General features: G+C 39.3%; 1 protein-coding gene across 10 annotated transcripts in view; it reads right to left on the bottom strand.

Annotated features, from left to right (window-relative positions):
- AXDND1 (axonemal dynein light chain domain containing 1) overlaps positions 1–27,066 on the bottom strand; it is a 177,767-nt gene that overhangs the window by 143,111 nt on the left and 7,590 nt on the right. For 7 of the 10 annotated variants that reach the window (XM_055255123.2, XM_055255124.2, XM_055255128.2 and 4 more), the window contains 7 exons: positions 20,608–20,728; positions 19,909–19,994; positions 16,651–16,707; positions 15,863–15,965; positions 14,033–14,154; positions 5,115–5,255; positions 3,952–4,056 (listed from right to left, as the gene is read on the bottom strand). In XM_055255123.2, the coding sequence (XP_055111098.1) occupies positions 3,952–4,056; positions 5,115–5,255; positions 14,033–14,154; positions 15,863–15,965; positions 16,651–16,707; positions 19,909–19,994; positions 20,608–20,728 (735 nt within the window). Of the gene's footprint in view, positions 1–3,951; positions 4,057–5,114; positions 5,256–14,032; positions 14,155–15,862; positions 15,966–16,650; positions 16,708–19,908; positions 19,995–20,607; positions 20,729–27,066 lie in introns of those variants that run through there. The other 3 variants (XM_063627440.1, XM_063627439.1, XM_055255131.1) reach the window with 2 other exon arrangements.

The raw sequence follows: 27,066 nt of genomic DNA, 5'->3' as shown, positions 1-27,066 counted from the left end.
ATAGGTAGACATTCTTAACTGAAAAAATACTGATTGTAGAATAGTGCATATAATACAATTTTGGTTTTAACTATACATATACATGTGAGTACATGTACACAGAAACAAGACCCATAGCACCAGCCTGCCTGCTCCCTCTCAATACTGCAGCTTCCCCCAGGCCCACGGCAACACCCCACATCACTTTGCCGGCCCATGTGTGTGCAGGCATGTTTTGCTTTCCTTGCCTCGCCAGCATGCATGTGTGCATGCACCCTGCCCTGCCACTGATATGGCAGTAGTACATTCTGCCCTTTCACAGCCTCCCCCCAACCCCTGCCACAAGGCTTTGATCCATTACAGTGACAGCCTTGGTGGGCAGACACCCAGCCAGTCCCACCCCCACCAGCACCCTGCCCTTAGTGGCAACACTCCTCCAAGAGTAAAACTAAGCTCAGAGAACAGTGGACTCTCCCCTGCCCTGAGTGACCACCCCTGCCTGCAGCTCACAGAGAATGCACATAGACCTGCACCTGCCAGAGCCTCGCCCCCATGCTAAGACCACCACCAGCACAACTGTGCACAGTTGCCAGCAGGGGCCCCCCAACCCTCTTCCAGCTGTCCTGCCTCCACTCTGTGGTGACACCCACACAGAAGCAGGCACCCCAGCACCTGTTGCAGCCAACGAGAATGCACCCCCACAACACTGCCGCTACCGCTGCTGCTGACACATGAAAACAAGGGCAGATCCCACTGCCACAGCACTATGAAAGGCTTTGGCTGACACCACCCATCAGAGTGTAGTGACCAGTGGTCCAGGAGCACCTCAGCTCCCCCAGTGCAGTGGATTCCTAACCTCAGGGAGCAAAGAACAAAGCTGGTCCCAATAAAAGTCCCCCAGAGTTGGAGTACACGGTCCAGGAGTTGGAAGCTGAGCGTTGGCCCCCTAGAATCTTCCAGAAATAAAGCCAGTTGGTTTAATCCACTTTATACCACAATCAAACTCTCGATGTCATCATATAGGATAAAAGGGAAAAAAAACACCCAAACATCAGCAACTTCAAAGATGAAACAAACATCAGCCCACAAATATGAAAAAAAACAACACAAGAACTCTGACAACTCAAAAAGCCAGAGTGCCTTCTTTCCTCCAAATGATTGTACCACCTCTCCAGCAAGGGTTCTGAACTGGGCTGAGATGGCAGAAATGACACAAACAGAATTGATGCTATGGATAGGAATAAAGATCATTAAGATGCAGGAGTATGCTGAAACCCAATTCAAGGAAGCTATGAATCGCAATAAAATGATAAAGGAGCTGACAGACAAAATAGCCAGTATAGAAAAGACTGTAACTGGACTGATAGAGCTGAAAAAAATGTTCTACAATAACTTCATAATGCAATTACAAGTATTAATAGCAGAATAAACCAAGTTGAAGAAAGAATCTCAGAACTTGAAGACTGGTTTTCTGAAATAAGAGAGACAAGAACAGAGAAAAAAGAATAAAAAGGAATGAACAAAACCTTGGAGAAATGTGGGATTATGTAAAGATACCAAATCTATGACTCATTGATGTCCCTGAAAGAGATAGGGTGAGTGTAAGCAACTTGGAAAACATATTTTAGGGTATCATCCATGAGGATTTCCCCAACCTAGCTAGAGAAGCCAACATTCAAATTCAGAAAATGCAGAAAATCCCAGTACAATACTTCACAAGAAGATCATCCTCAAGGCACATAATCATCAGATTCTCAAAAGTCAAAATAAAAGAAAAAAGGTTAAAGGCATCTAGAAAGAAAAGTCAGGTCACCTACAAGAGTAAGCCCATCAGACTAACAGTGGACCTCTCAGCAGAAACCCTACAAGCCAGAAGAGATTGGAAGCCAATATTCAACATTCTTTAAAAAAAGAAATTCCAACCCAGAATTTTATATATGTCCAAACTAAGCTTCATAAGTGAAGGAGAAATAAGATCCTTTACAGACAAGCAAGTGCTGAGAAAATTCATTACCACCAGATCTGCCTTAAAAGAGCTCCTGAAGGAAGCACTAAATATGGAAAGACCATTACCAGCCGCTATTAAAAAATACATAAGTACACAGACCAGTGACACTATGAAGCAACCACGCAAACAAGTCTGCATTATAACCAGCTAACATGATGACAGGATGAAATCTATATATATCTTTACTGGTTTACCTTAAATGTAAATGGGCTAAATGTCCTGATTAAAAGGCACAGAGTTGCAGGCTGGATAAAGAAACAAGACCCATTGGTATGTTATCTTCAAGAGACTCATTTCACATGCAATGACACCCATATGCTCAAAATAAAGGGATGGAGAAAAATCTACCAAGCAAATGGAAAAATCCATTCTGAGTGATTGATACATAAATTATACATTAATACATAAATTATAATTTAGTCATATGGTTAATATTATAGTGCAGAAAAAATTTATTTGTTCTATATGCATCATAATGAGAAGATCTCAAAAGAATAGTATTTAGTTGGTAAAAGCAAATTTTTTTTTTTTTTTTGAGATAGAGTCTTGCTCTGTCGCCCAGGCTGGAGTGCAGCGGTGCAATCTCGGCTCACTGCAATCTCCACCTCCTGGGTTCAAGCAATTCTCCTGCCTCAGCCTCCCAAGTAGCTGGGACTACAGGTACATGCCACCACGTCAGCTAATTTTTTGTATTTTTAGTAGAGACAGGGTTCACCATATTGACCAGGCTAGTCTCGAACTCCTGGCCTCAAGCGATCCGCCCACCTCAGCCTCCCAAAGTGCTGAGATTACAGGCGTGTGCCACTGTACCCAGCCGCAAATTTTTTTATATGTAACTATGTATTATAGTAAAATATAAAAACATGGATAGGAAAGTTACATACCAACTATTGATTAGTGATTAACTCTGGGGAGGGAAGAAGCAGAATGGAGATATATAGAGATAGAGACATAGATATAGATGTATTTTTTTAAATCTCCACATATTTTTCTTTTTTTGAGACAGAATCTCACTTTGTCACCCAGGGTGGAGTGCAGTGGCACAAACTTAGCTCACTGCAACCTCTGCCTCCTGGGTTCAAGCAATTCTCATGCCTCAGCCTTCCAAGGAGCTAGGATTACAGGCAAGCACCTCCACATCCAGCTAATTTTTGTATTTTTAGTAGAGATGGGGTTTTGCCATGTTGGCCAGGCTAGTCTCAAACTCTCAACCTCAGGTGATTCACCTGCCTCAGCCTCCCAAAGTGCTGGGATTACAGGCATGAACCACTATGCCTGGCCTAAATCTCCAAATATTTCTATAAAATTTTGTTTCCTAAAAATGGGGTGTGAAACAAGTATGACATAATGGCTGACATTTGGTAATTCATGAAAGGTAAATGAGTACTCACTATAATGCTTTCTTTTTCTGAATGTTTGAAATATTTCATGACATAAAATTTCATTAAAAGCAACCAGAGTAAGAATATTTCATATTGTCATAGCGCTGACTATATGCCAAGCACCATTCTAAGTGCTTTACTTATACTACTTCCTTTAATACTCGTAATAATCCTATGAGGTAGGTAATATCGTTATCCCAATTTTACATATGGGCAAACTTAGGCCCAGAAAAGTTAAGTGACTTCCCCAAGGTCACACAGCAAACAGCATGGTTCCAGAATCTATGCTATCTATGCTCACTGTTTCTTTACACTTTCTTGTAGAAAACCAGAAAGTAATAGCCTGCAATCCTCAGTCAACAAAAATGATTAATGCAGAAAGCAACAGTCTATCTCCAAGAGAAAAAATCATGTTTTACCTTCTTTGCACCCAGAATGAGAAATCAACTAAATTCAGATAAAGTAAGCTATCTATATGTGCTTTTAGAATTCAAGAAGTTAGTATCATATATATTATTTCAGAAGCTACATAAGCTTCTTCCCTTTCCCCTATGTAAGCTAAACAAACTTGAAGCAACTCACTTGGCATTCTTTTCCGCATCTAAAAGAGCTTGTGCCAAATCCTTGTGGGCTTTTTCTGTTTTCTTTGTTAATTTCACATCATGTGCCCTAACTAGACACAGTTCCCTGAAATAAATCAAATAAATTTTTAATTCATATTTGGAGATTTCTAAAAAGTTTCTACCGAGAAAATCAGATTTATACTTAGGAATCTTCTCAGTTATCATGTGTACCTCCCTTCCCAGTTTTTCCACCTTATAAACCAAATCAAGAAATTGAGTGTACATTCTAGATGGAATCTTGCCAGGTTTGGAAATGGAATCAGGCTGGCAGGAATCAGACAGAAAGAAGATGTAGGGGAGATCCTTTAGAATGGAGGGAGGGAGATGCTGACATGCAAGTCCTCCATGCTGGTCTACCCCACTTTCTGATATGACTATCCTATCTTCTTTATTCTCACCACTAACCATCTTGCTTCAAGGTTAGAAGTTAGATGATCACTAACTTTGATGGCTATATGATACTTATTCTCTTTGAGATGTTAACTTCCATAATGTTAACATCCATAATTATGGCACTGTTCTATAAACCTGATTAAGGTAAACATCTGTATTTTATTTTATTTTATTTTTGTTTTCTGAGACAGGGTCTCGCTCTGTCACCCAGGCTAGAGTGCAGTGGCATGATCTCAGCTCCCTGCAACCTCCACCTCCGGGTTCTAGTGATTCTCCTGCCTCAACCTCCCCAGTAGTTGGGATTATAGGCATGTGCCACCACACCTGGCTAATTATTTGTATTTTTAGTAGAGACGGGGTTTTACCATGTTGGCCAGGCTGGTCTCAAACTCCTGACCTCAAGTGATCCTCCCGCCTTAGCCTCCCGAAGTGCTGGGATTACAGGTGTGAGCCACCATGCCCAGCAACATCTATATTTTAGAAGAAAGAGTAAGTCTTTTCCATGTCAAATATATACAGAATCTTCATTTTTATGTGAACTTGCATAACCCATTTATCTGTATCTATATCTACAATGACATCTAGTTCTTTTTGTACTCTTGCTAAACATGAAAAGGAAACAGAAGAACCTTGGCCTTTAACCATTCCACTTTCCCTAAATATTTTTTACTCCCTTTAGAGACATGACATTGACTTTTGTTTTGTGTTTAAGATAATCACAGTTTTTACCTGGTCAGTTCTTCAATAACATGTTTGAAATTATACAATTCTTCTAAAATGCGCTGGTCCATCATTCGCTGAGTTACCAAGTCTTTGTAGAAATCAATCATCTGCCGGGCAATCTGGTCAAGCATTTGTACATACCTCTCTCTGCATGACAAACAACCAAAAAGCTCCTAGATCTGATAAATGAATTCAGTAAATTCTCAGGTTACAAAATCAATGTACACAAATCAGTAGCACTGCTATACACCAAGAAAACCACGCTGAGAATCAAATCAAGAAATCAATCCCTTTTACAACAGCTGCAAAAAAAAAAAAAAAAAAAAAAAAAAAAAAAAAAAAAAAAAAAAGAAAGAAAGAAAAAGCAAAGAAAATACTTAGGAATATACTTAACCAAGCAGATGAACGATCTCTACAAGAAAAACTATGAAACACTATTGAAAAAACATTGCATATGATGCAAACAAATGGAAACACATCCCATGTTCATGGATGGGTAGAATCAATATTGTGAGAATGACCATACTGCCAAACTCAATCTACAGATTCCATGCAATTCCCATCAAAAATACCATCATCATTCTTCACAGAACTGGAAAAAAAAATCTGAAAATTCATATGGAACCAAAAAAGAGCCCACAAAGCCAAAGAAATACTAAGCAAAAAGAATAAATCTGGAAACATCACATTACCTGACTTCTAATTATACTACAAGGCTATAGTTACCGAAACAGCATGGTACAGGTATAAAAACAGGCACATAGACCAATGGAACAGACTAGAGAATCCAGAAATAAAGTCAGATACTTACAGCCAACTGATCTGCAACAAAGCATACAAAAACATAATGTGGGGAAAGGACACCCTTTTCAACAAATGGTGCTGGGATAATTGGCAAGCCATATGTAGAAGAATGAAACGATCCTCATCTCTCACCTTATACGAAAGTCAAAAGATGGATCAACGACTTAAAGACCTGAAACCATAAAAATTCTAGAAGATAACGTCAGAAAAACTCTTCTAGACATTGGCTTAGGCAAAGAATTCATGACCAAGAACCCAAAAGCAAATGCGACAAAAACAAAAATAAATAGATGGGACCTAATTAAACTAAAGAACTTCTACACAGCAAAAGAAATAATCAGCAGGGTAAACAGACAACCCACAGAGAGGGAGAAAATATTCATAAACTATGCATCTGGCAAAGGACTAGTACCCAGAATCTATGATGAACTCCAACAAATCAGCAAGAAAAAAACAAATAATTTCACCAAAAAGTGGGCAAAGGACATGAATAGACAATCCTCAAAAGAAGATATACAAACAGCCAACAAACATGAAAAAATACTCAACATCACTAATTATCAGGAAAATGCAATTTAAAACTACAATGAAATATCACCCTACTACTGCAAGAATGGCCATAATTTAAAAAATCAAAACTAAATGTCAGCTTGGATGTGGTGAAAAGAGAACACTTTTACACTGCTGGTGGGAATGTAAACTAGTACAACCACCATGGAAAACAGTATGGAGATTCTTCAAAGAACTAAAAGTAGAACCACCATTCAATCTAACAATCCCACTACTGGGTATCTACCCACAGGAAAATAAGTCATTATATGAAAAAGACACATGCACATGCATGTTTACAGTAGCACAATTTGCAACTGCAAAAATATGGAACCAACCTAAATGCCCATCAAGCAACGAGCAGATAAAGAAAATGTGGTATATACACACTATGGAATACTACTTAGCTATAAGACGAAATGAAATAATGGCATTTGCAGCAACTTGGATGGAGTTCGAGACCATTATTCTAAGTGAAGTAACTCAGGAATGGAAAACCAAATATTGTATGTTCTCACTTATAAATAGGAGCTAAGCTATGAGGATGCAAAGGCATAAGAATGATATAATGGACTCTAGGGACTAAGGGGGAAGATTAGGAGAGGGGGGTGAGGAATAAAGACTACATATTTGATACAGTGTACACTGCTCAGCGGGTGATGGGTTGTATTAGTCCATTCTCACACTGCTATAAGGATATACCCAAGACGGGGTAATTTATAAAGGAAAGAGATTTAACTGACTCACAGTTCACAGAGCTGGGGAGGCCTCATGAAACTTATGATCATGGCAGAATGGAAAGCAAACATGTCCTTCTTCACATGGCAGCAGGAAGGAGAAAGATGAAAGCCCAGAAAAGGAAGAAGCCCTTTATAAAACCATCAGATATCTGGCCAGGCACAGTGACTCATGCCTGTAATACCAGCACTTTGGGAGGCTGAGACAGGCGTATCACCTGAGGTCAGGAGTTTCAGACTAGCCTGGCCAACATGGTGAAACCCTGTCTCTACTAAAAATACAAAAAATTAGCTGGGCATGGTAGTGCATACCTGTAATCCCATCTACCTGGGAGGCTGAGGCAGGAGAATCGCCTGAACCCAGGAGCCGGAGGTGGCAGTGAGCTGAGATTGCGCCACTGCACTCCAGCCTGGGCAACAGAGTGAGACTCCATCTCAAAAATAAATAAATAAATAAATAAAATCATCAGATCTCATGAGAACTAATTCACTATCACAAGAGCAGAATGAGGGAAACAGCCCTCATGACACAACCATCTCTACCTGGTCCCTCCCACAACATGTGGGGATTATGGCAACTACAATTCAAGATGAGATTTGGGTGGGGACACAGCCAAACCACATCACGAGTACACCAAAAATCTCAGAAATCACTGCTCAAGAACTTATTCGTGTAACCAAAAACCACCTGTTCTCCAAAAACTATTGAAATAAAATAAGAGAAACAAGGTATCATGCAGAAGGAAAGGAAAAAAAGATAGAAAATATGCAAGAGAGAAAGTAATGTCAGGGAATAAAATAGTAAACAGACATTCCAAAAGATATGTGAGATGAACAATATAGAAAAAAAAAAAAAAAGAAGGCTGGCCACAGTGGCTCACGCCTGTAATCCCAGCACTTTGGGGACCCGAGGTGGGTGGGTCACCTGATGTCGGGAGTTTGAGATCAGCCTGACCAACATGGATAAACCCTGTCTCTACTAAAAATACAAAACAGCCGGCCGTGGTGGTGCATGCTGTAATCCCAGCTACTCAGTAGGCTGAGACAGGAGAATCGCTTGAACCTGGGAGGCAGAGGTTGCAGTGAGCCACGATTGCGCCATTGCGCTCCAGCCTGGGCAACAAGATCAAAACACCATCTCAAAAAAAAAAAATAAATAAATAATAAAAAGCACAGAAGCAGAATGCTGTGGCTTCATTAAAAAAGAAAAAAAAAAAAAGGAATCTAGGCTATGTTTTCCTGCCATGGGTGAGTGAACAATTGTAGAGAATTGTAACCAGAGCCCTAATTATTTGGAATATCATATGTGAGATGTAAAACAAAAATAAAAACTTGTTTTATTCCTTCTTCTAGATATAAATTCTATGAGACTAGAAACCATGTCTTATATATTTGTATTTTTACAACATCTAACAGCATGACTTACGTATAGTGAGATTCTTATAGTTAAATTCATGAATAAAACCACTTTTTTCAAATTGACAACATGTAAAACGACATCAGCTATTTAAAGATAAACAAAAATCTTTAATACAAAGAAGTCATTTCTTTTGCTTCTGAATAAAACCAAACAAAATATTTGGAAGTGATCACAGATGATAAATTATAAATACCATAACTGAATAGTACTCATTTATATTAACAGTGATCTAGGCCAGGCGTGATGGCTCACACCTGTAACCTCAGCACTCTGGGAAGCCGAGGCAGGCAGATCATTTGAGGCCAGGAGTTCAAGACCAGCCTAGCCAACATGGCAAAACCTTGTCTCTATTAAAAATACAAAAATTAGCGTGGCATGGTGGCACATGCCTATAATCCCAGCTACTTGGGTGGCTGACACACAAGAATCACTTGAGCCTGGGAGGCAGAAGTTGCAGTGAGCAGAGATCTCACCACTGCACTCCAGCCTGGGTGACAGAGCAAGACTGTCTTAAAAAAAAAAAAAAAAAAAAAAAAAAAACTGATCTAGGTGTTACATCCTAAGCCTGAGGTCCTGGATTTGTAATATGTCTGAGTTGGACTGGTCGTTTAATCTTTCATCCATTGACAGAAAGAATTATACAGCCCTTGCTTTAAGGCTGAAAGTGACAGGGAGTTTATCACCTCAAGATGCAGCTCATATATTGGAAATATCAATTTAAAAAACATTGTCTTTAGGATTTCCCCCTCCTGACAATATAAGAACTAAATACTCTGAAGGACCTTCCCATTACAATCCAACTAGATCCATAAGAGAACACACTTTTCAAAGCATTACTGAGTTTGCAGGAAGAAACAGAAGACTCTAGGGATGAAAAACAATAAGAACAAACAAAAAATAGTAAGTTAGAAATGGAGTGGGAGTTGTAAGCAGTAAGCAAACCCAAGGTCAGGGTGGTCCCCAGGAAAATACCAGCACTGAGAACCAGAGACTAAGCCTTGGGCTGACTTCAAAGTCAGAGACATGGGCAAATGTAGGACTACTGCATGAATCCCAGATTCCAGAAGGGAGCACACGCAAATCTTCTTTTCCAGAAAGCATCTTGGATTCATGCCCTGAGAATCCCATGGCCAAGGTCAGTGAAATATTAGCTCCACAAGCAAAGGCTGCAAAATACTAATGTAAATAAACCACCATGAATGAGACTCAGAAGAAATAACCAATAGCAGATTTTATAAGACTATGCATGAAATGTTTGAGGAATAAAAGACAGAATCTAAAAATGGGCTGGGCACAGTGGCTCACACCTGTAATCCCAGCACTTTGGAGGGCTGAGGTGGGCAGATCACCTGAAATTAGGAGTTCAAGACCAGCCTGGCCAACATGGTGAAACCCCGTCTCTACTAAAAATGCAAAATTAGTCAGGCATGGTGGTGCATGCCTGTAATCCCAGCTACTCAGGAGGCTGAGGGGGGAGAATCACTTGAATGTGGAGGTGGAGGTTGCAGTGAGCTGAGATGGTGCCATTGCACTCTAGCCTGGGTGACAAGAGTGAAACTCCATCTCAAAAAAAAAGAATCTAAAAATGAATAAGCAATAAAATTATTATATTTGATGAGACAGATGTGGAAACAAACTAACAGAACTCTTAAGGGAGGCCAGGCACAGTGGCTTACACCTGTAATCCCAGCACTCTGGGAGGCTGAGGTGGGTGGATCGCTTGAGGCCAGGAGTTCGAGACTAGCCTGGCCAATATGGCGAACCCTGTCTCTACTAAAAATACAAAAAAAAAAAAAAAAAACAGGCATGGTGGTGTGTGCCTGTAGTCCCAGCTACTTGGGAGGCTAAGGCACAAGAATCACTTGAACCCGAAAGTCAGAGGTTGCAGTGAGCCAAGATCATGCCACTGCACTGCAGCCTGGGCCACAGCGAGATCATGTCTCAAAAAAAAAAAAAATCTCTTAGGGAAAAATATAATTGTTGAGTTAATAATAGATGGGTTATAGCAGAATAGACACACCTAGAGAAAACAGTAATGTCCTAGAACAAATTACCCAAAATGTAGGACAGAGACAAGAGGGAAACTATGAAAAAGAGATTAAGAGACAAAGACAGAATGAGAATAGCTAACATATATCTAATCAAAGCTCCAGAAACAGAAGACAGAATGCAGTACAGACATGAGTCAAAGATCATCACCGATAATTTCCCAAAACTTCTGAAAGACATTAATCTATACAGTGAATTATAGTATAGATATAGGTACAGGAAATATAAAAAGAAATCCAGAGGAACTAAATTTACTTTCCTACCTGAAGTAACAACAAAAAGACAAGGATAAAGAATATGAAACCATTTTTAAGACACTGGAAATCAGGCAATGAAAGAAAGTGATCCCTGAGAGACCAGAAATAAATAAAGCAAATCCTACAATTGTGCCAGCCTAATGCCTTGGGAGAGTTTTCCAGGCCATAGCACACAGAGAGGGAATCCAGGAAGACCCCAGTTGACTCTCTGAGTTAAGGAGACAGAGTTAACAGTCTAGAGAGATGAAAGCAGCTAGAGTTCAGAGGACAGAGTAGCAGAGAGAAAAGAGTTACACAAGATAAGCAGAAGATCTCCCTCAAGTGTTCAGCTAAGTACTGATCAGGGCATAAATGTGAGAAAACTACCCAAGACCAAGGAAAGAACTACCCAAAAGGATCAGAGGTAAGAATGCCAGAACTCGCATAGAAGTAGTACCAGTACCTACCAACCAGTCTGTAAAAACTCATGATTCATGGGACATTGGATATGGTACACAGAAAAGTTTTGTCTTGGTATTCAGAAATAATTAGCCCTAAATTGGGCACTGCTCTTGTCCCACCTAAAGACCTAACAGGATCAAATTTTTTTTTTAATAACTTAATTGTGTCCCAAAACAAAGCTAACGAATATTTGTATGAAAACAAAAATATAGAGCATCCAAATAAGGCATAATTCATGTCTGCCATCCAATCAAAATTACTGCTAGGTTTAAATGTTTGTCCCCTCGAACATCACACTCCAGGGACTGTTGTGGGGTGGGGGGAGGGGGGAGGGATAGCATTAGGAGATATACCTAATGCTAAATGACGAGTTAATGGGTGCAGCACATCAACATGGCACATGTATACATATGTAACCTGCACATTGTACACATGTACCCTAAAACTTAAAGTATAATAATAATAATAAATAAAGTTATTGACACAAATTAAAAAAAAAAGTTTGTCCCCTCATAACTAGTGTTGAAATTTAATTGTTATTATAACAGTCTTAAGAGGTGGACCTTTCAAGAGGTGTTTAAGTCATGAGGGCTCTGCCCTGATAAATCGACTAATGCCATTATTGCAGGAATGGGGTCATTATCGCACAAGTGAACTCATTCCCTCTTTCTCTCTCTCTCTCACCCTCTCACTTTCTGTCATGTTATGATCACCACAAGAAGGTTCTCACCAGATGCTGGCACTTTCGTATATTGTACTTCCCAGCTTCCCAAACTGTAAGCCAATAAATTTCTGCTCATTATAAATTGCCCCCCATCTGTGATATTCTGTTATAGCAGCACAAGGCAGACTAAAACAATTACTAAACATGTAAAGAAGCAGGAAAACACTCCTATAAGGAGAAAAATCAATGAATCAAAACTGACCCAGAACCAAAACAGATGTTAGAATTAACAGACAAAACCACTAAAAGTTATCTAACTACATTCTGTATGTTCGAAAAGTTAACTAGAGACATGGAAGATATTTAAAAAACCCAAACTGACCTTCTAGAGATGAAAGCAAAAATGTCTGAGATGAAAATATATACTAGATAGGATTAAAGTAAGATCCTGTCTCTACAAAAAAATTAGCTGGGTGTGGTGGCACACACTTGTAGCCCCAGCTACTTAGGAGGCTGAGGTAGGAGGATCACTCGAGCCCAGGAGGTCGAGGCTGCAATGAGCCAAGATCATGCCACTGCACTCCAGCCTGGGTAACAGAGCAAGACTCTATATGTCAAAAATAATAATAATAGTAATAATAATTAGATAGGATTAAAAGCAGATTAGATATTATGGGAAAAAATGATTAATGAACTTGAAGGTATAGCAATAGAAACTATCCAAAACAAACACAAATAGAAAACAGCAAAAATGTGTAAACATTAGTGATCTGTGGGACAACCTCAGTACTAGTGGCCTAATACATGTGTAAACAAATTCCCTCAAAAGAGGTGGAGGGACAGAAAAACACTTAAAGAAATAGCCAAAAATGTTCCATATTTGATGAAAACCATAAAGCTACAGATCAAAATGCTTAATAAGCACCAAGCACAAGAAACGTGAAAAAAACTACACCAAGGCATAGCATAGTGAAATTGCTCAAAAGCAATGGTAAAGAAAAAAATCTTAAGGCCGGGCTCGGTGGCTCATGCCTGTAATCCTAGCACTTTGCGAGGCCAAGGTGGGCGGATCACAAGGTCAGGAGTTTGAGACCAGCCTGACCAACATGGTGAAACCCCATCTCTACTAAAATACAAAATTAGCTGGGCCTGGTGACAGGCGCCTGTAATCCCAGCTACTCGGGCGGCTGAGGCAGGAGAATCGCTTGAACCTCAGAGGCGGAGGTTGCAGTGAGCCAAGATCGCGCCATTGCACTCCAGCCTGGGCGACAGAGCAAGACTGTTTCAGAAAAAAAAAAAACAAAAGGAAAAAATCCTAAAATCAGCTCCAGGAAAAAGACACATTACGTTTGGGGGAATAAAGACAAGGATGGCAGCAGATTTCTCATTGGAAACAATGCAAGTGAGAGCAGGGCAACAACATATTTAAAGTACTAAATTTAAAAATTGTCTATATCCAGCAAAAATATCTTCAAAAATTCTCTTATTGCCCCAAGGCCAGGTACCAAACAACCAGGGACAACCCCTATTATGGAATGCCCAGTGAAATTATCCAAACAATCCAATCCTAAGTCTACTTAACCTGCCTCACCTATTCCTTCCCAAGGAAACCACAATAGAGGTGCCTCCCCACAGGTTCCCTCCCTCTCTTTACCTCATGACTGACTTGGTGTCTCCCCCAAATGGCCCTGTATGGCATGCTGCTTCTCCCCAGGAGTGTAGCTGTGAGTATAACAAAACTATAAAACTCTTTCTGGGTTATTTCTCTTGATCTGCATCAGGTCTCACTGTATCTCACCCAAGATAATATGGCAAAAATAAAATGAAAGCTATAGACCCTTTCCATATATTAACAAAAAAGAAAAAGAAAAAAATGCAGTTAGATTACTTATGATCAGTAGAACACAGAAGTGCACTTTTGTGACATTCTCAAAAGTAGATATAAAGACAAATCTAATATAAAAATCAAAAGGAAACTGGACCATTCCAATAACAGCACTAACCTGACTTTAGACAGAAGTTCTCCTCTGTCTGCACACTCCACACTGACTTGTCGAATAAGTTCATGAAATATTGTGTTGTAAATGGTCTGTTCCTTCTTCAATATATGTAGTAGTTTGTGCATCTGTCAGAAGGTAAGTAACATAATCAGTACTTGTTAGTCTTAGTAAAAAAACATTTTAAGAGGTTAACACCCAGAAAGTAAATAAGTTTTAGAAACACCTTGATTAATTTATTTCACTTACATTTTCATTTATATATATATATACAAAAGTGATATTTGATTTTTAAGAGTTGGTCCGCCCAGGCGCAGTGGCTCACACCTGTAATCCCAACATTTTGGGAGGCTGAGGTGGGCAGATTGCTTGAGGCAAGGAGCTTGAGACCAGCCTGGGCAATATGGTGAGACCCTGTCTGTACAAAAAATATAAAAATGAGCCAGCCATGGTGGCACATGCCTGTAGTCCCAGCTACTTGGGAGGCTGAGGTGGGAGGATCACCTGAGCCCAGGGAGGTCGCAGCTGCAGTGAGCCGTGATCACAGTGTACTCCAGCCTGGGTGACAGAGTGAGACTTTGTCTCAAAAAAAAAAAATTTGGTTTAATCATGTGCTTCTTTATCTGATGCACTGAAAAGGTCACAGTATCACTTCTATGTTATACCTGCCAAAAAAAAAAAAAAACCTCAATCTAAAATCATGACTATACATCTGACAAATCAAAACTGAAGAACATTCTGCAGAATAACTGGCTTGTGTTCTTCAAAACAACAAGGTCAAGAAAAACAAAGAAAGGCTGAGAAATTGTTTCAGATTAAAGCTGTCTAAAGAAACATGACAACTAAAAGAACTGTGTGATCCTTGGATTCTGGACTAGGAAGAAAAAATAGCTATTTTTAAAAGCCATTATAGAGACAATTGATAAAATATAAAATTTAAATGTGGTCTGTGTCAAATAATACTATCATATCAACATTAAATTTCCTGATAACTATATTATGGATATATAAGAGAATGTCCTTGTTTGTAGGAAATATATCCTGAATATCTGGGTGTTAAAGAGGCATGATGTCTCCAACTCACTCTAAATGGTTCAGAACAAAGCAATGCATATGTAGATAGAGAAGGAGAGAGAATAAAAAAGCAAATAGGGCACAATGTAAATCACCAGATGGAGAATCCGGGTAAAGGTGACATAGCAGTGTCTTGTACTGAACTTTTTCTGTAAGTTTCCAATTCTATACAAATAAAATATATAAAACAAAAAAGAAATAGCCCTGATAAAGAAAAAAGTCTCTATCTATATAAGACTAAAAGAGTTCTTTCTTAAGTAGAAAATAAAAATTACAAGTGGTGGCCTGGTACGGTGGTTCACGCCTGTAATCCCAGCACTTTGGGAGGGTGAGCTGGGCAGATCACTTGAGGTCAGGAGTTTGAGAACAGCCTGGCCAACATGGTGAAACCCTATCTCTACTAAAAATATACATGGCAGTGTTTTTTAGTGTTACATGAAATAATAAGGATCTTACAATCAATGATACCTTATATTTGGTGAAATAATAATACTAACAATTAATTATACAGTGTCTACCACATGCCAGGAACTGTTCTAAGCACTTTACATTTATTATGTCATTTCATCTCCACAAAAACCCTATGAGGTAGGTGATATTATTATCTCCAATGTTCAGATGAGGAAACTGAGGTACAAATACATTAAATGACTTGTCCAAGGCCACCAGCAAATATATGGCAGGGTCAGAATTCTAACCTAGGCAATCTGCCTCCTGAGTGCATGCTCTTAGCCATCAGGTTGCATTCGGCTTTGCAATTACCTTAGTTGGTCCTGTATATTCCTGATTTTCCACACCAGCCCTCTCTAGCATAGTATCCATCACATCATTCAGCTGGGCCACTTCGACTCTTTTATTAGGTTTCCTAAAAAATTAAGGTGGCAGACTTATGCAATTAACATTGCAACAGGTAATTCTCAAATGGCAAAAAGAATATAATATGTGTAAAGAGAATATATATGCTCTCTGGGATATTAATGGCATTTTAAGCATTAGACCTGTGTCTATTAATCTATTGAGAGATCAATAATATAGTAGAAAAAAGCAAGAAAAATGCAAATATTATGATTCTCTTTTTCATAAGAGAAAATAATGCTTCCCCCCAAAAAATTCTATATACCTATCATATAGGAGTGTAAGAACATAGCAAAAGAAAAAATGTAGGGAGATAAACATCAAACTTTTAACATTGGTTACCTCACAATGTGAGAGAAGAAAAGGGACAAAGAAAAGGAAAACAAAAAGACTATAGCAAAATGGAGAAATACTAATGGTTAAACATAGAATATAAAAGTACTTTATAGTATTTAAATATTATGCTATATATGTAAATATGTAAAATTGAATAGGCAATTAGACAAGTGAAATACATAAACATTGAATATACAATTGTAAAAACGAAAACACTGATTAGATGAAGAACTTATAGGCAACTATTGCCTTGGGTTGCTGCTATAATTTTAATAATTTTGTTTAATGAAGTACCAATAAATATGTATGTATATAGGTATTCTTTCTGAGAAAGATTTTAGAAAATAAACTGTACTTACATGGATGGGAAGAGCAATAGCCTGTTTTCACTATCTGTGAGGAGAGTAGTGTATTCGCTATAATAAATAAGATAGGTAAATGTTATTTTAAGAATATTTTCTGGCCTGTTTATCAATTAGCACAACTAACCCTCAGAATCTTGGTTTCTAAGTACCATTCTCCACTGAAAGGAATCAGTACTGCTTGGAGAAGTGATTCACCACCCATTCCAGGGCTGGAGTTGGAAAATACGAGATGAACCTGGAAGTCTTATCGAGCCATAAAATAAGTGTTCAAATAATCATGGGGACATGGCCAAAGAACACAAGAGACAGCTCAAAGGAGCAGCCTTGGCCATTGGCCAAATCTGGAAAAATTTGAGCATCAAAATAATTGGCCGGGCACAGTGGCTCATGCCTGTAATCCTAACACTTTGGGAGGCTGAGGCAGGTGGATCACTTGAGGTCAGGAGTTCGAAACCAGCCTGGCCAACGTGATGAAGCCCCATCTCCACTAAAAATACAAAAAAATTAGCCAGGCATGGTGGCAGGCGCCTGTAATCCCAGCTACTCAGGAGGCTGAGGCAGGAGAATTGCTTGAACCTGGGAGGCGGGGGTTGCAGTGAGCAGAGATCGTGCCACTGTACTCCACCCATGACAGAGAGAGACTGTCTCAAAAAAATAAAAAAATAAAAATAAAGGGCCGGGTGCGGTGGCTCACGCCAATAATCCCAGCACTTTGGGAGGCCATGGTGGGAGTTCGAGACCAGCCTGGCCAACATGGTGAAACCCTGTCTCTACCAAACATACAAAAAAAAAAAAAAAATTAGCCAGGCGTGGTGGCGTGTGCCTGTAATCCCAGCTACTCAGGAGGCTGAGGCAGAAGAATCGCTTGAACCTGGGACAGGGAGGTTGCAGCGAGCCAAGATCGCACCACTGCACTCCAGCTTGGGGAACAACAGCAAAACTCCATCTCCAAAAATAAAATAAAATAATGATAGTAAAGAATTAAAATCCATCAAATAAAATAGAAATCCATTATTCCATATGGTAAAATGCCAAATAACAAATTGGCAGAAGAAATAATAATCATACAGAAGAAATGATGAAATTTTAAAAAATTCATCAAAGCCAGGTGCAGTGGCTCACACCAGTAATCCCAGCATTTTGGGAGGCTGAGGCGGGTGGGTCACCTGAGGTCTGGAGTTCAAGACCAGCCTGGCCAACAGGGCGAAACCCCATCTCTACTAAAAATACAAAAATTAGCTGGGCGTGGTGGCAGGCACCTGTAGTCACAGCTACTTGGGATGCTGAAGCATGAGAATTGCTTGAACCCAAGGAGTGGAGGTTGCAGCGAGCCGAGATCGCGCCACTTCACTCCAGCCCGGGTGACAAAGCAAGACTTTGTCTCAAAAAAAAAAAAAAAAAAAAATCAGCCATATATGGTGGCTCATGCCTGTAATCCCAGCACTTTGGGAGGCCAAAGCAGGCAGATCACCTGAGGTCAGGAGTTCGAGACCAGCTTGGCTAACATGGTGAAACCCTGTTTCTACCAAAAATACAAAAAATTAGCCGGGCGTGGTGGTGCCTGCCTGTAATCCCAGCTATTCAGGAGGCTGAGGCAGGAGAATTGCTTGAACCTGGGAGGCGGAGGTTGCAGTGAGCCGAGATCGTGCCATTGCACTCCAGCTTGGGCAATAAGAGCGAAACTGTCTCAAAAAAAAAAAAAAAAAAAAAAAAGTCATCAAAAGATCTATAACTAATGTGTTGTTAGGAAATACACACTGAAGAAGTATTTGGTGGTAGAAGTATTTGATTACTTACTCTTAAATAGTTTGAAAATATGTGCATGTGTATGCATGCTTGTATATGTTTAAGAGCAAATGAGACAAAGCGTAAACAACCAGTGACTCAAGGTAGGGGTATATAGGCATTCCTTTTCCCATTTTTGCAAATTTTTTATGTCTGAAATTACATTAAAATAAAAGGTTACCCAAAAAATGAATTTCATTTGGTTCTCTTGGGCAAAATATTGTTCTGAAACATACCATTACAATGAAATGCAATATATTATAACATACATATTGGAAAGACAATATCAAAAGAGTGACAGCCTCTGGATATTTTATTATAAAACTTTAGTCCAAAGTTCTCATTTTCTAAACTATAAAACATTCAAGTGTTGTTTCAGAAAATAAAAGCAAGATCCTATTTTCAATCCCATAAACAGGAATCAAAGACGACAAGATAATGAGTCTGCAATGTGGAGCCAAGCCCTGGAGCATGGATTATGAGATGCTGGCTCAGAGGGCTACTTTCCTTTGTCTCCATAATCATTGCCCAAAATCATTCCTAAAGGGCATAGTCATGCATTCAAAACAAAGTTCCGGTTTTTTAAAAATTCAAAATTAAATGGCAGGAAAAAATACGAATAATTTAATCACTAACATCCCAAACTCTTTTAAGTACTTTTAGTTTTTATTTTTTTTAATTTGTATCTTTCTCTTTATTTATTTTTTTGAGACAGAGTCTCGCTCTGTCACTCAGGCTGGAGTGCAGTGGCGTGATCTCGGCTCACTGCAAGCTCCACCTCCTGGGTTCATGCCATTCTCCTGCCTCAGCCTCCCGAGTAGCTGGGACTACAGGCGCCCACCACCACGCCTGGCTATTTTTTTGTATTTTTAGTAGAGACGGAGTTTCACCGTGTTAGCCAGTATGGTCTTGATCTTCTGACCTCGTGATCTGCCCGCCTCGGCCTCCCAAAGTGCTGGGATTACAGGCGTGAGCCACTGCACCCCACCAATTTGTATCTCTCTTAATTGTATTAGGACAGCTGGCTCAAATGTTTCCTCATTTCAGCTTATATATTGCTCAGGAATATGAGTACTTTTCTCAGGTTCTTCTATGTATGGGAAGGAGGAAACAGTTCAACTTGTCAGGTATTCTTTCTTTTTTTTTTTTTTTTGAGATGGAGTTTCACTCTTGCTGCCCAGGCTGGAGTGTAATGGTGCAATCCTGGCTCACTGCAACCTCTGCCTCCCAGGTTCAAGTGATTCTCCTGCCTCAGCCTCCCCAGTAGCTGGGATTACAGGCACCCGCCACCACACCCAGCTAATATTTTTGTATTTTCTGTAGAGAGGGGGTTTCACCATGTTGACCAGGCTGGTCTTGAACTCCTGACCTCAGATGATCCACCCACCTCGGCCTCACAAAGTGTTGGGATTACAGGCGTGGGCCACCCAGCTGGGGCAGGTACTCTTTACATATCACAGTACTCACTCATCGTAACACTCCAAACCTGAAACTCCTGTACTTGACACAATATGAAATTCTTCAGGAATCAAAGTATCTGTTAATATATTTGGCTTAAAAGAAAAGAAAAGCAAAAGAAAAGAATGAATATATTAATAGCGAAAAAATTCACTTGCACAAATCCTAATTCGTAACCTAAAGAGACATTATTTTTTAAGTTGAAAAATTTTGATTGGAGAAATAACAATATTAGCAATGTGGGTCATAGCAAATGACAAAAACTAACCAGAGCACACATCTCTAAAATAACCATAAATTAAAGAATAACCTTGGTGCTAGTATATTCAGAAGTTTATTGATTCTTTTCCTTTAAATTCAGCAGAGAATTTAAAATTCAACTTAGCAAGATACCAAAGATAAGAATCCTACAACTTTTTATGTGGATTTCCAGGGGAAAAACAATCTAATCTCTCACACTGTTTTTTAGATTAAAACAGATTAACTGTGGTTTGCAAAATGGCTTAAAATAAGATATTTTGATCTTTTCCTGCTAAATACCCTTTTCCCATTTTAAGAAGTAATTTGAAAATGCTATGAAGACTGGTGAGCAATGCAGGTTGTTATAGTATGACATTGTTTTATATTTTATATTTATATTAAAAATCATTTTAAAATGATTTTTAAAAGTAGACAGACGGAGAGAAGATTATTTGTCAAATACTTTACCTTATGGGGCACAATGACACCATCATGTGACTGTAATGAATGGGCCAAATGTGGGGGACAAACTGTCTTCTCCCTAGTCTGTCCTTTGGCATATTTAACATCATACAGAAAAGAAATATCCCTAAAAAGTAAGAAAAATATATTTACAAAACAAATTTTCTATCTGGATACCACATAACAGCAGGTGAGATCCACACAAATCCTTCTAATGGGTAAGACGGTCCTCTGTGTCAGCAAAACTGATCTCCTTACGTAACACTTTACTGAGGCATTAAACATGAGTTCCCCCACATTCTTTCTCTTCTCCACCTGAAATTTCTCATTCATATCACAAACTCTTTCCTTTCCTTCAGTATCAGGTTAAAATATATTCTCTTTTCTATGGCTATTCCCTCCACTTAGGTGCTTGATTCCATCTTTGCCCATATCCTCAGGAGTCTCATTCCATCAGTCCTAACTTCTGTGTTAAATCAGAAGTTTATTGATTCTTTTCCTTTAAATTCAGCAGGGAATTTAAAATTCAACTTAGCAAGATACCAAAGATAAGAATCCTACAACTTTATATGTGGATTTCTAGGGGAAAAACAATCTAATCTCCCACGCTGTGTTTTTTAAATTAAAACAGATTAACTGTGGTTTGCAAAATGGCTTAAAATAAGATATTTTGATCTCTTTTTTTTAACTCTACTGGAACATCCCCTTTGACCTATAATAAACTTTTTCCCCTTCTAAAAATCCTTACTTGAACACGCATTGCTGTCATGTTGTGATTATTATTATCATTATTATTATTTTGACACAGAGTCTCACTCTGTCGCCCAGGCTGGAGTGCAATGGCGCAAAATCTCAGCTTGCTACAACCTCCGCCTCCCGGATTCAAGCAATTCTCCTGCCTCAGCCTCCCAAGTAGCTGGGATTACAAGCACATGCCATCATACCTGGCTAAATTTTTGTATTTTTAGTAGAGATGGGGTTTTGCCATGTTGGCCACGCTGGTCTCGAACTCCTGGCCTCAGGTGAGCCACCTGCCTCGGCCTTCCAAAGTGCTGGGATTACAGGCATGAGCCACCATGCCTGGCTGCTGTCATGTTATTATGATCTATCAATGGATCAATCGATTGATCTATCATCGCTCACTTGTGTTAAACATCAAACTTCCTGAAATTGTCCTGCAATCTGATTTCCACCCATACCTCTCTTCTGAAACTATTTGCCAGAAAGCTGATGATGATTACCACTGCCAAGTTAAACAATCTCTTAGCAGTTATCTTCCACCATGCTCCCCTGGAATGTTTTCCAGGGTTGATTGCATTTGCAACTTTTCTGTGAGTCTTTAAATTATTTCAAAATAAGAAGTTTAATAAAACAAAATAAAGAAAAGTGGAGAAAAAAATCCTCTGATAACCAAGATGTGGACAAGTGGTCTAAGCTAGGCCAAACATATTCTCCCAGGAGATGGAATCTTGAGTCATTGACTCTTTTAAGATTTCCACGACAGAAAACAATAGGCATTAATTCATCACTACAATGGTACCCTGAAATGATTGTCCATTACATCCTTCTATAAACTCCAAATGTATTTACTGATTTACACAGTAAAGACTAATTCAGCATCTACTGCATACCAGGCACTGAGAGCTAGGAACACTAATAGTGAAAAAAACAAATAAAAAGTTCCTACCCTCATGGAACTGATTCTAGTGGTGAAGAATGACAATACAGAAATATTACAATTTCAAGGCCGGGTGCAGTGGCTCATGCCCATAATACCAGCACTTTGGGAGGCTGAGGCGGGCAGATCACTTGAGGTCAGGAGTTTGAGACCAACTCGACCAATATGGCGAAACCCCATCTCTACTAGAAATATAAAAATTAGCCAGGCGTGATGGTGCGTGCCTGTAATCTCAGCTACTTGGGAGGCTGAGGCAGAAGAATCGCTTGAACCTAGGAGGCGGAGGTTGCAATGAGCTACAGTCCCAGCTACTTGGGAGGCTGAGGCAGGAGAATCGCTTGAACCTGGGAAGCAAAGGTTGCAGTGAGCTGAGATCGTGCCACTGCACTCCAGCCTGGGTGACAGAGTGAGACCCCATCTCAAAGAAAAAGAAAAAACAATATTATTAAATTTGGGTGCCCTGGGTTCTAGGATTGTGCATGAACGTGCCCAAAATTCATTAATTTGCTCAGCAAATATTTACTAACCATATTATAAGTGACAGAAAATATGCTAGATGAAAGGAATATAGAACTATTTCTTAAAATAGACACAGCCCCTACCATTGGAGAGCCTTCAGTATAGAGGGGAAGATTCACGAACCAAAGAAAAGTATAATATAAAGACTATTGTAACAGAGAATAGAATGTTATTAGAACAACTAATAACAACAACACCTAAATACAGTTTAGACCAAGTCAGGGAAAACCTCGGGAGGCAGTAACAATTAGTGAGAACAAAAAACTGATTTGGATTTAGGTAAGCAAACAAGAAGTATAGAGAACAGCATATGCATAGGTCCTGAGACACAACAGCACATGGTGACTTCGGCGAACTGAAAATGTAGTATAGTTGGCTCTTGAACAACACAGCCTTGAACTGCGTGGGTCTGCTTATACATGAATTTTTTCAACCAAACACTGACTGAAAATACAGTATTCACTGGATACGAAACCCTCATATACAGAGGGCCAACTTTCCATATATATATATACACATGAGTTTCTGACTCATGTATGGCTGACTGCAGAAATTGATTGTACACAGATTCTGGTATCTGCAGGTGTCTGGGAACCAATCCCCCGCATATCCCTCAGTATGAGGGATGACTGAATATACAGTTGAAGTATGAAGAATAAAATTATTGAAATTAGAGAACTAAACACAGAAAGCCTTGCAAATCATGCTTAACATGTTGGGCTTTAGTCTAAGAGAAGCTAGAAAGGTTTTACAGATGAAAGGAAATTTTAAATTATTTTAGAATGACTATAACGGTTGCAATATTGTGAAATGGTGGGAGAGGGTGTGCTTTGAGGGCAACGTCATTTGGCAGCTGATGTGGCATGTGAGGTTGGTGGAAACAGGCCAGTTCTAGTGTCCCAGGAAGATCCTGAAATACACAACATGGACCGTAACTATTTTTAAACATATATATTGGTAGTAAAAGACATCAAGCTGTTGATGTCCTGCGCTGTGATATTCTGTCTGTTGGATATGTCCAGGCGAGAAATGTTAGAGCTGTATTTCCCAATCCTCCAGATTCTTTCTCTGTTCCACCCTCTTACAGGTTTTAGATAGTCACAAAGATCTGAACGAGCTGCTCTGAGGATGATGGAACAGCAGTTCCTATCACAACAATAAATGCTGGAGAAGTTGGCCATTACAATTGTTTTGTTAGCTAAAAATGATGAATGCTTCATGTACATATATGTGTGTATCTGTGCGTATGTATACATTATATACATATATGTACACACATGTATATGTACATATATGTATACAGTATCCACATGTATATACATATATAATGCATATGTGTACATTATACATTATATGTTATATATTATATATTTTATATAATTCTACATATATTATACACACAATATTTTATGCATATATACACAAACATATAATTAAAGAATATGTTGGGGCCGGGCACAGTGGCTCACGCCTATAATCCTAGTATTTTAGGGGGCCAAGATGGGCGGATCACCTGAGGTCAAGTGTTCAAAACCAGCCTAGCCAATATAGTGAAACCCCATCGCTATTAAAAATAAAATTTAAAAACTAGCCAGGTATGGTGGCGGGCACCTGTCATCCCAGCTACTCAGGAGGCTGAGGCAGGAGAATCGCTTGAACCTGGGAGGCAGAGGTTGCAGTGAGCCAAGATCACACCACTACACTCCAGCCTGGACGATAGTGCAAGATTCCATCTCAAAAAAAAAATTTTTTTTAATAAAGAATATTTTGATTTAGTAATCATCACTCAAATTTTATCAACAAGCTACTTAAGGAGCCTTTTGTATTTCTTTTATTTTTTAATTTATTTATTTTTTAAATTATACTTTAAGTCCTAGGGTACATGTGCACAACGTGCAGGTTTGTTACATATGTATACATGTGCCATGTTGGCGTGCTGCACCCGTTAATTCGTCATTTACATTAGGTATTCCTCCTAATGTTATCCCTCCCCCCTCCCCACATCCCACGACAGGCCCCAGGATGTGATGTTCCCCTTCCTGTGATGTTTCCCTTCCTGTGATGTTCCCTACCCTGTGTCTAAGTGTTCTCATTGTTCAATTCCCACCTATGAGTGAGAACATGCAGTATTTGGTTTTCTGTCCTTGTGATAGTTTGCTCAGAATGATGGTTTCCAGCTTCATCCATGTCCCTACAAAGGACATGAACTCATTTATGGCTACATAGTATTCCATGGTGTATATGTGCCACATTTTCTTAATCCAGTCTATCACTGATGGACATTTTGGTTGGTTCCAAGTCTTTGCTATTGTGAATAGTGCTGCAATAAACATATATGTGCATGTGTCTTTATAGTAGCATGATGTATAATCCTTTGGGTATATACCTAGTAATGGGATTGCTGGGTCAAGTGGTATTTCTAGTTCTAGATCCTTGAGGAATCACCACACTGTCTTCCACAATGGTTGAACTAGTTTATCCTCCCACCAACAGTGTAAAAGTGTTCCTATTTCTCTACATCCTCTCCAGCACCTGTTGTTTCCTGACTTTTTAATGATTGCCATTCTAACTGGTGTGAGATGGTATCTCATTGTGGTTTTGATTTGCATTTCTCTGATGGCCAATGATGATGAGCATTTTTTCATGTGTCTGTTGGCTGCATGAATATCTGCTTTTGAGAAGTGTCTGTTTGAATCCTTTGCCCACTTTTTGATGGGGTTGCTTTTTTCTTGTAAATTTGTTTGAGTTCTTTGTAGATTCTGGATATTAGCCCTTTGTCAGACAGGTAGATTGCAAAAATTTTCTCCCATTCTGTAGGTTGCCTGTTCACTCTGATGGTAGTTTCTTTTGCTGTGCAGAAGCTCTTTAGTTTAATTAGATCCCATTGTCTATTTTGGCTTTTGTTACCATTGCTTTTGGTGTTTTAGACATGAAGTCCTTGCCCATGCCTATGCCCTGAATGGTATTGCCTCGGTTTTCTTCTCGGGTTTTTATGGTTTTAGGTCTAACATTTAAGTCTTTAATCCATCTTGAATTAATTTTTGTATAAGGTGTAAGGAAAGGATCCAGTTTCAGCTTTCTACATATGGCTAGCCAGTATTCCCAGCACCATTTATTAAATAGGGAATCCTTTCCCCATTTCTTGTTTTTGTTGGGTTTGTCAAAGATCAGATGGTCGTAGATGTGTGGTATTATATCTGAGGGCTCTGTTCTGTTCCATTGGTCTATATCTCTGTTTTGGTACCAGTACCATGCTGTTTTGGTTACTGTAGCCTTGTAGTATAGTTTGAAGTCAGGTAGCATGATGCCTTCAGCTTTGTTCTTTTTTCTTATGATTTTCTTTGCAATGCAGGCTCTTTTTTGGTTCCATATGAACTCTAAAGTGGTTTTTTCCAATTCTGTGAAGAAAGTCATTGGTAGCTTGATGGTGATGGCATTGAATCTATAAATTCCTTGGGCAGTATGGCCATTTTCACAATATTTATTCTTCCTATCCATGAGCATGGACTGTTCTTCCAGTTGTTTGTGTTCTTTTATTTCGTTGAGCAGTGGTTTGTAGTTCTCCTTGAAGAGGTCCTTCACATCCCTTGTAAGTTGGATTCCTAGGTATTTTATTCTCTTTGAAACAATTGTGAATGGGAGTTCACTCATGATTTGGAGGAGCCTTTTGTATTTCTATACATTATTAAAGTACTGGGTATTGCTATGGTTTGAATGTGTCCCTTACAAATTCATGTGTTGGAAATGTAATTGCCATTTTAATAGTATCATTATGAAGTGGAACCTTTAAGAGGTGATTATGTGCCGGGCGCGGTGGCTCACGCTTGTAATCCCAGCACTTTGGGAGGCCGAGGCGGGCGGATCACAAGGTCAGGAGATCGAGACCACGGTGAAACCCCGTCTCTACTAAAAAATACAAAAAATTAGCCGGGCGTGGTGGCGGGCGCCTGTAGTCCCAGCTACTCGGAGAGGCTGAGGCAGGAGAATGGCGTGAACCCGGGACGCGGAGCTTGCAGTGAGCCGAGATTGCAGCACTGCACTCCAGCCTGGGCGAAAGAGCAAGACTCCGTCTCAAAAAAAAAAAAAAAAAAAAAAAAAAAAAAGAGGTGATTGTTATTTATTTTTAGAAGAAGCCTGTTTTATTTACTTGTTGAAATATAATTTTTTATTAAAAATAATTAGAGGGCCAGGCGCGGTAGCTCACGCCTATAATCCCAGCACTTTGAGAGGCCGAGGAGGGTGGATCACCTGAGGTCGGGAGTTTGAGA

Source organism: Symphalangus syndactylus, chromosome 12 (assembly GCF_028878055.3).
Source record: "Symphalangus syndactylus isolate Jambi chromosome 12, NHGRI_mSymSyn1-v2.1_pri, whole genome shotgun sequence".
NCBI lineage: Eukaryota > Metazoa > Chordata > Mammalia > Primates > Hylobatidae > Symphalangus > Symphalangus syndactylus.
Note: the sequence above shows the minus strand (reverse complement) of the source record. Positions and strands in the feature narration are given on the sequence as shown.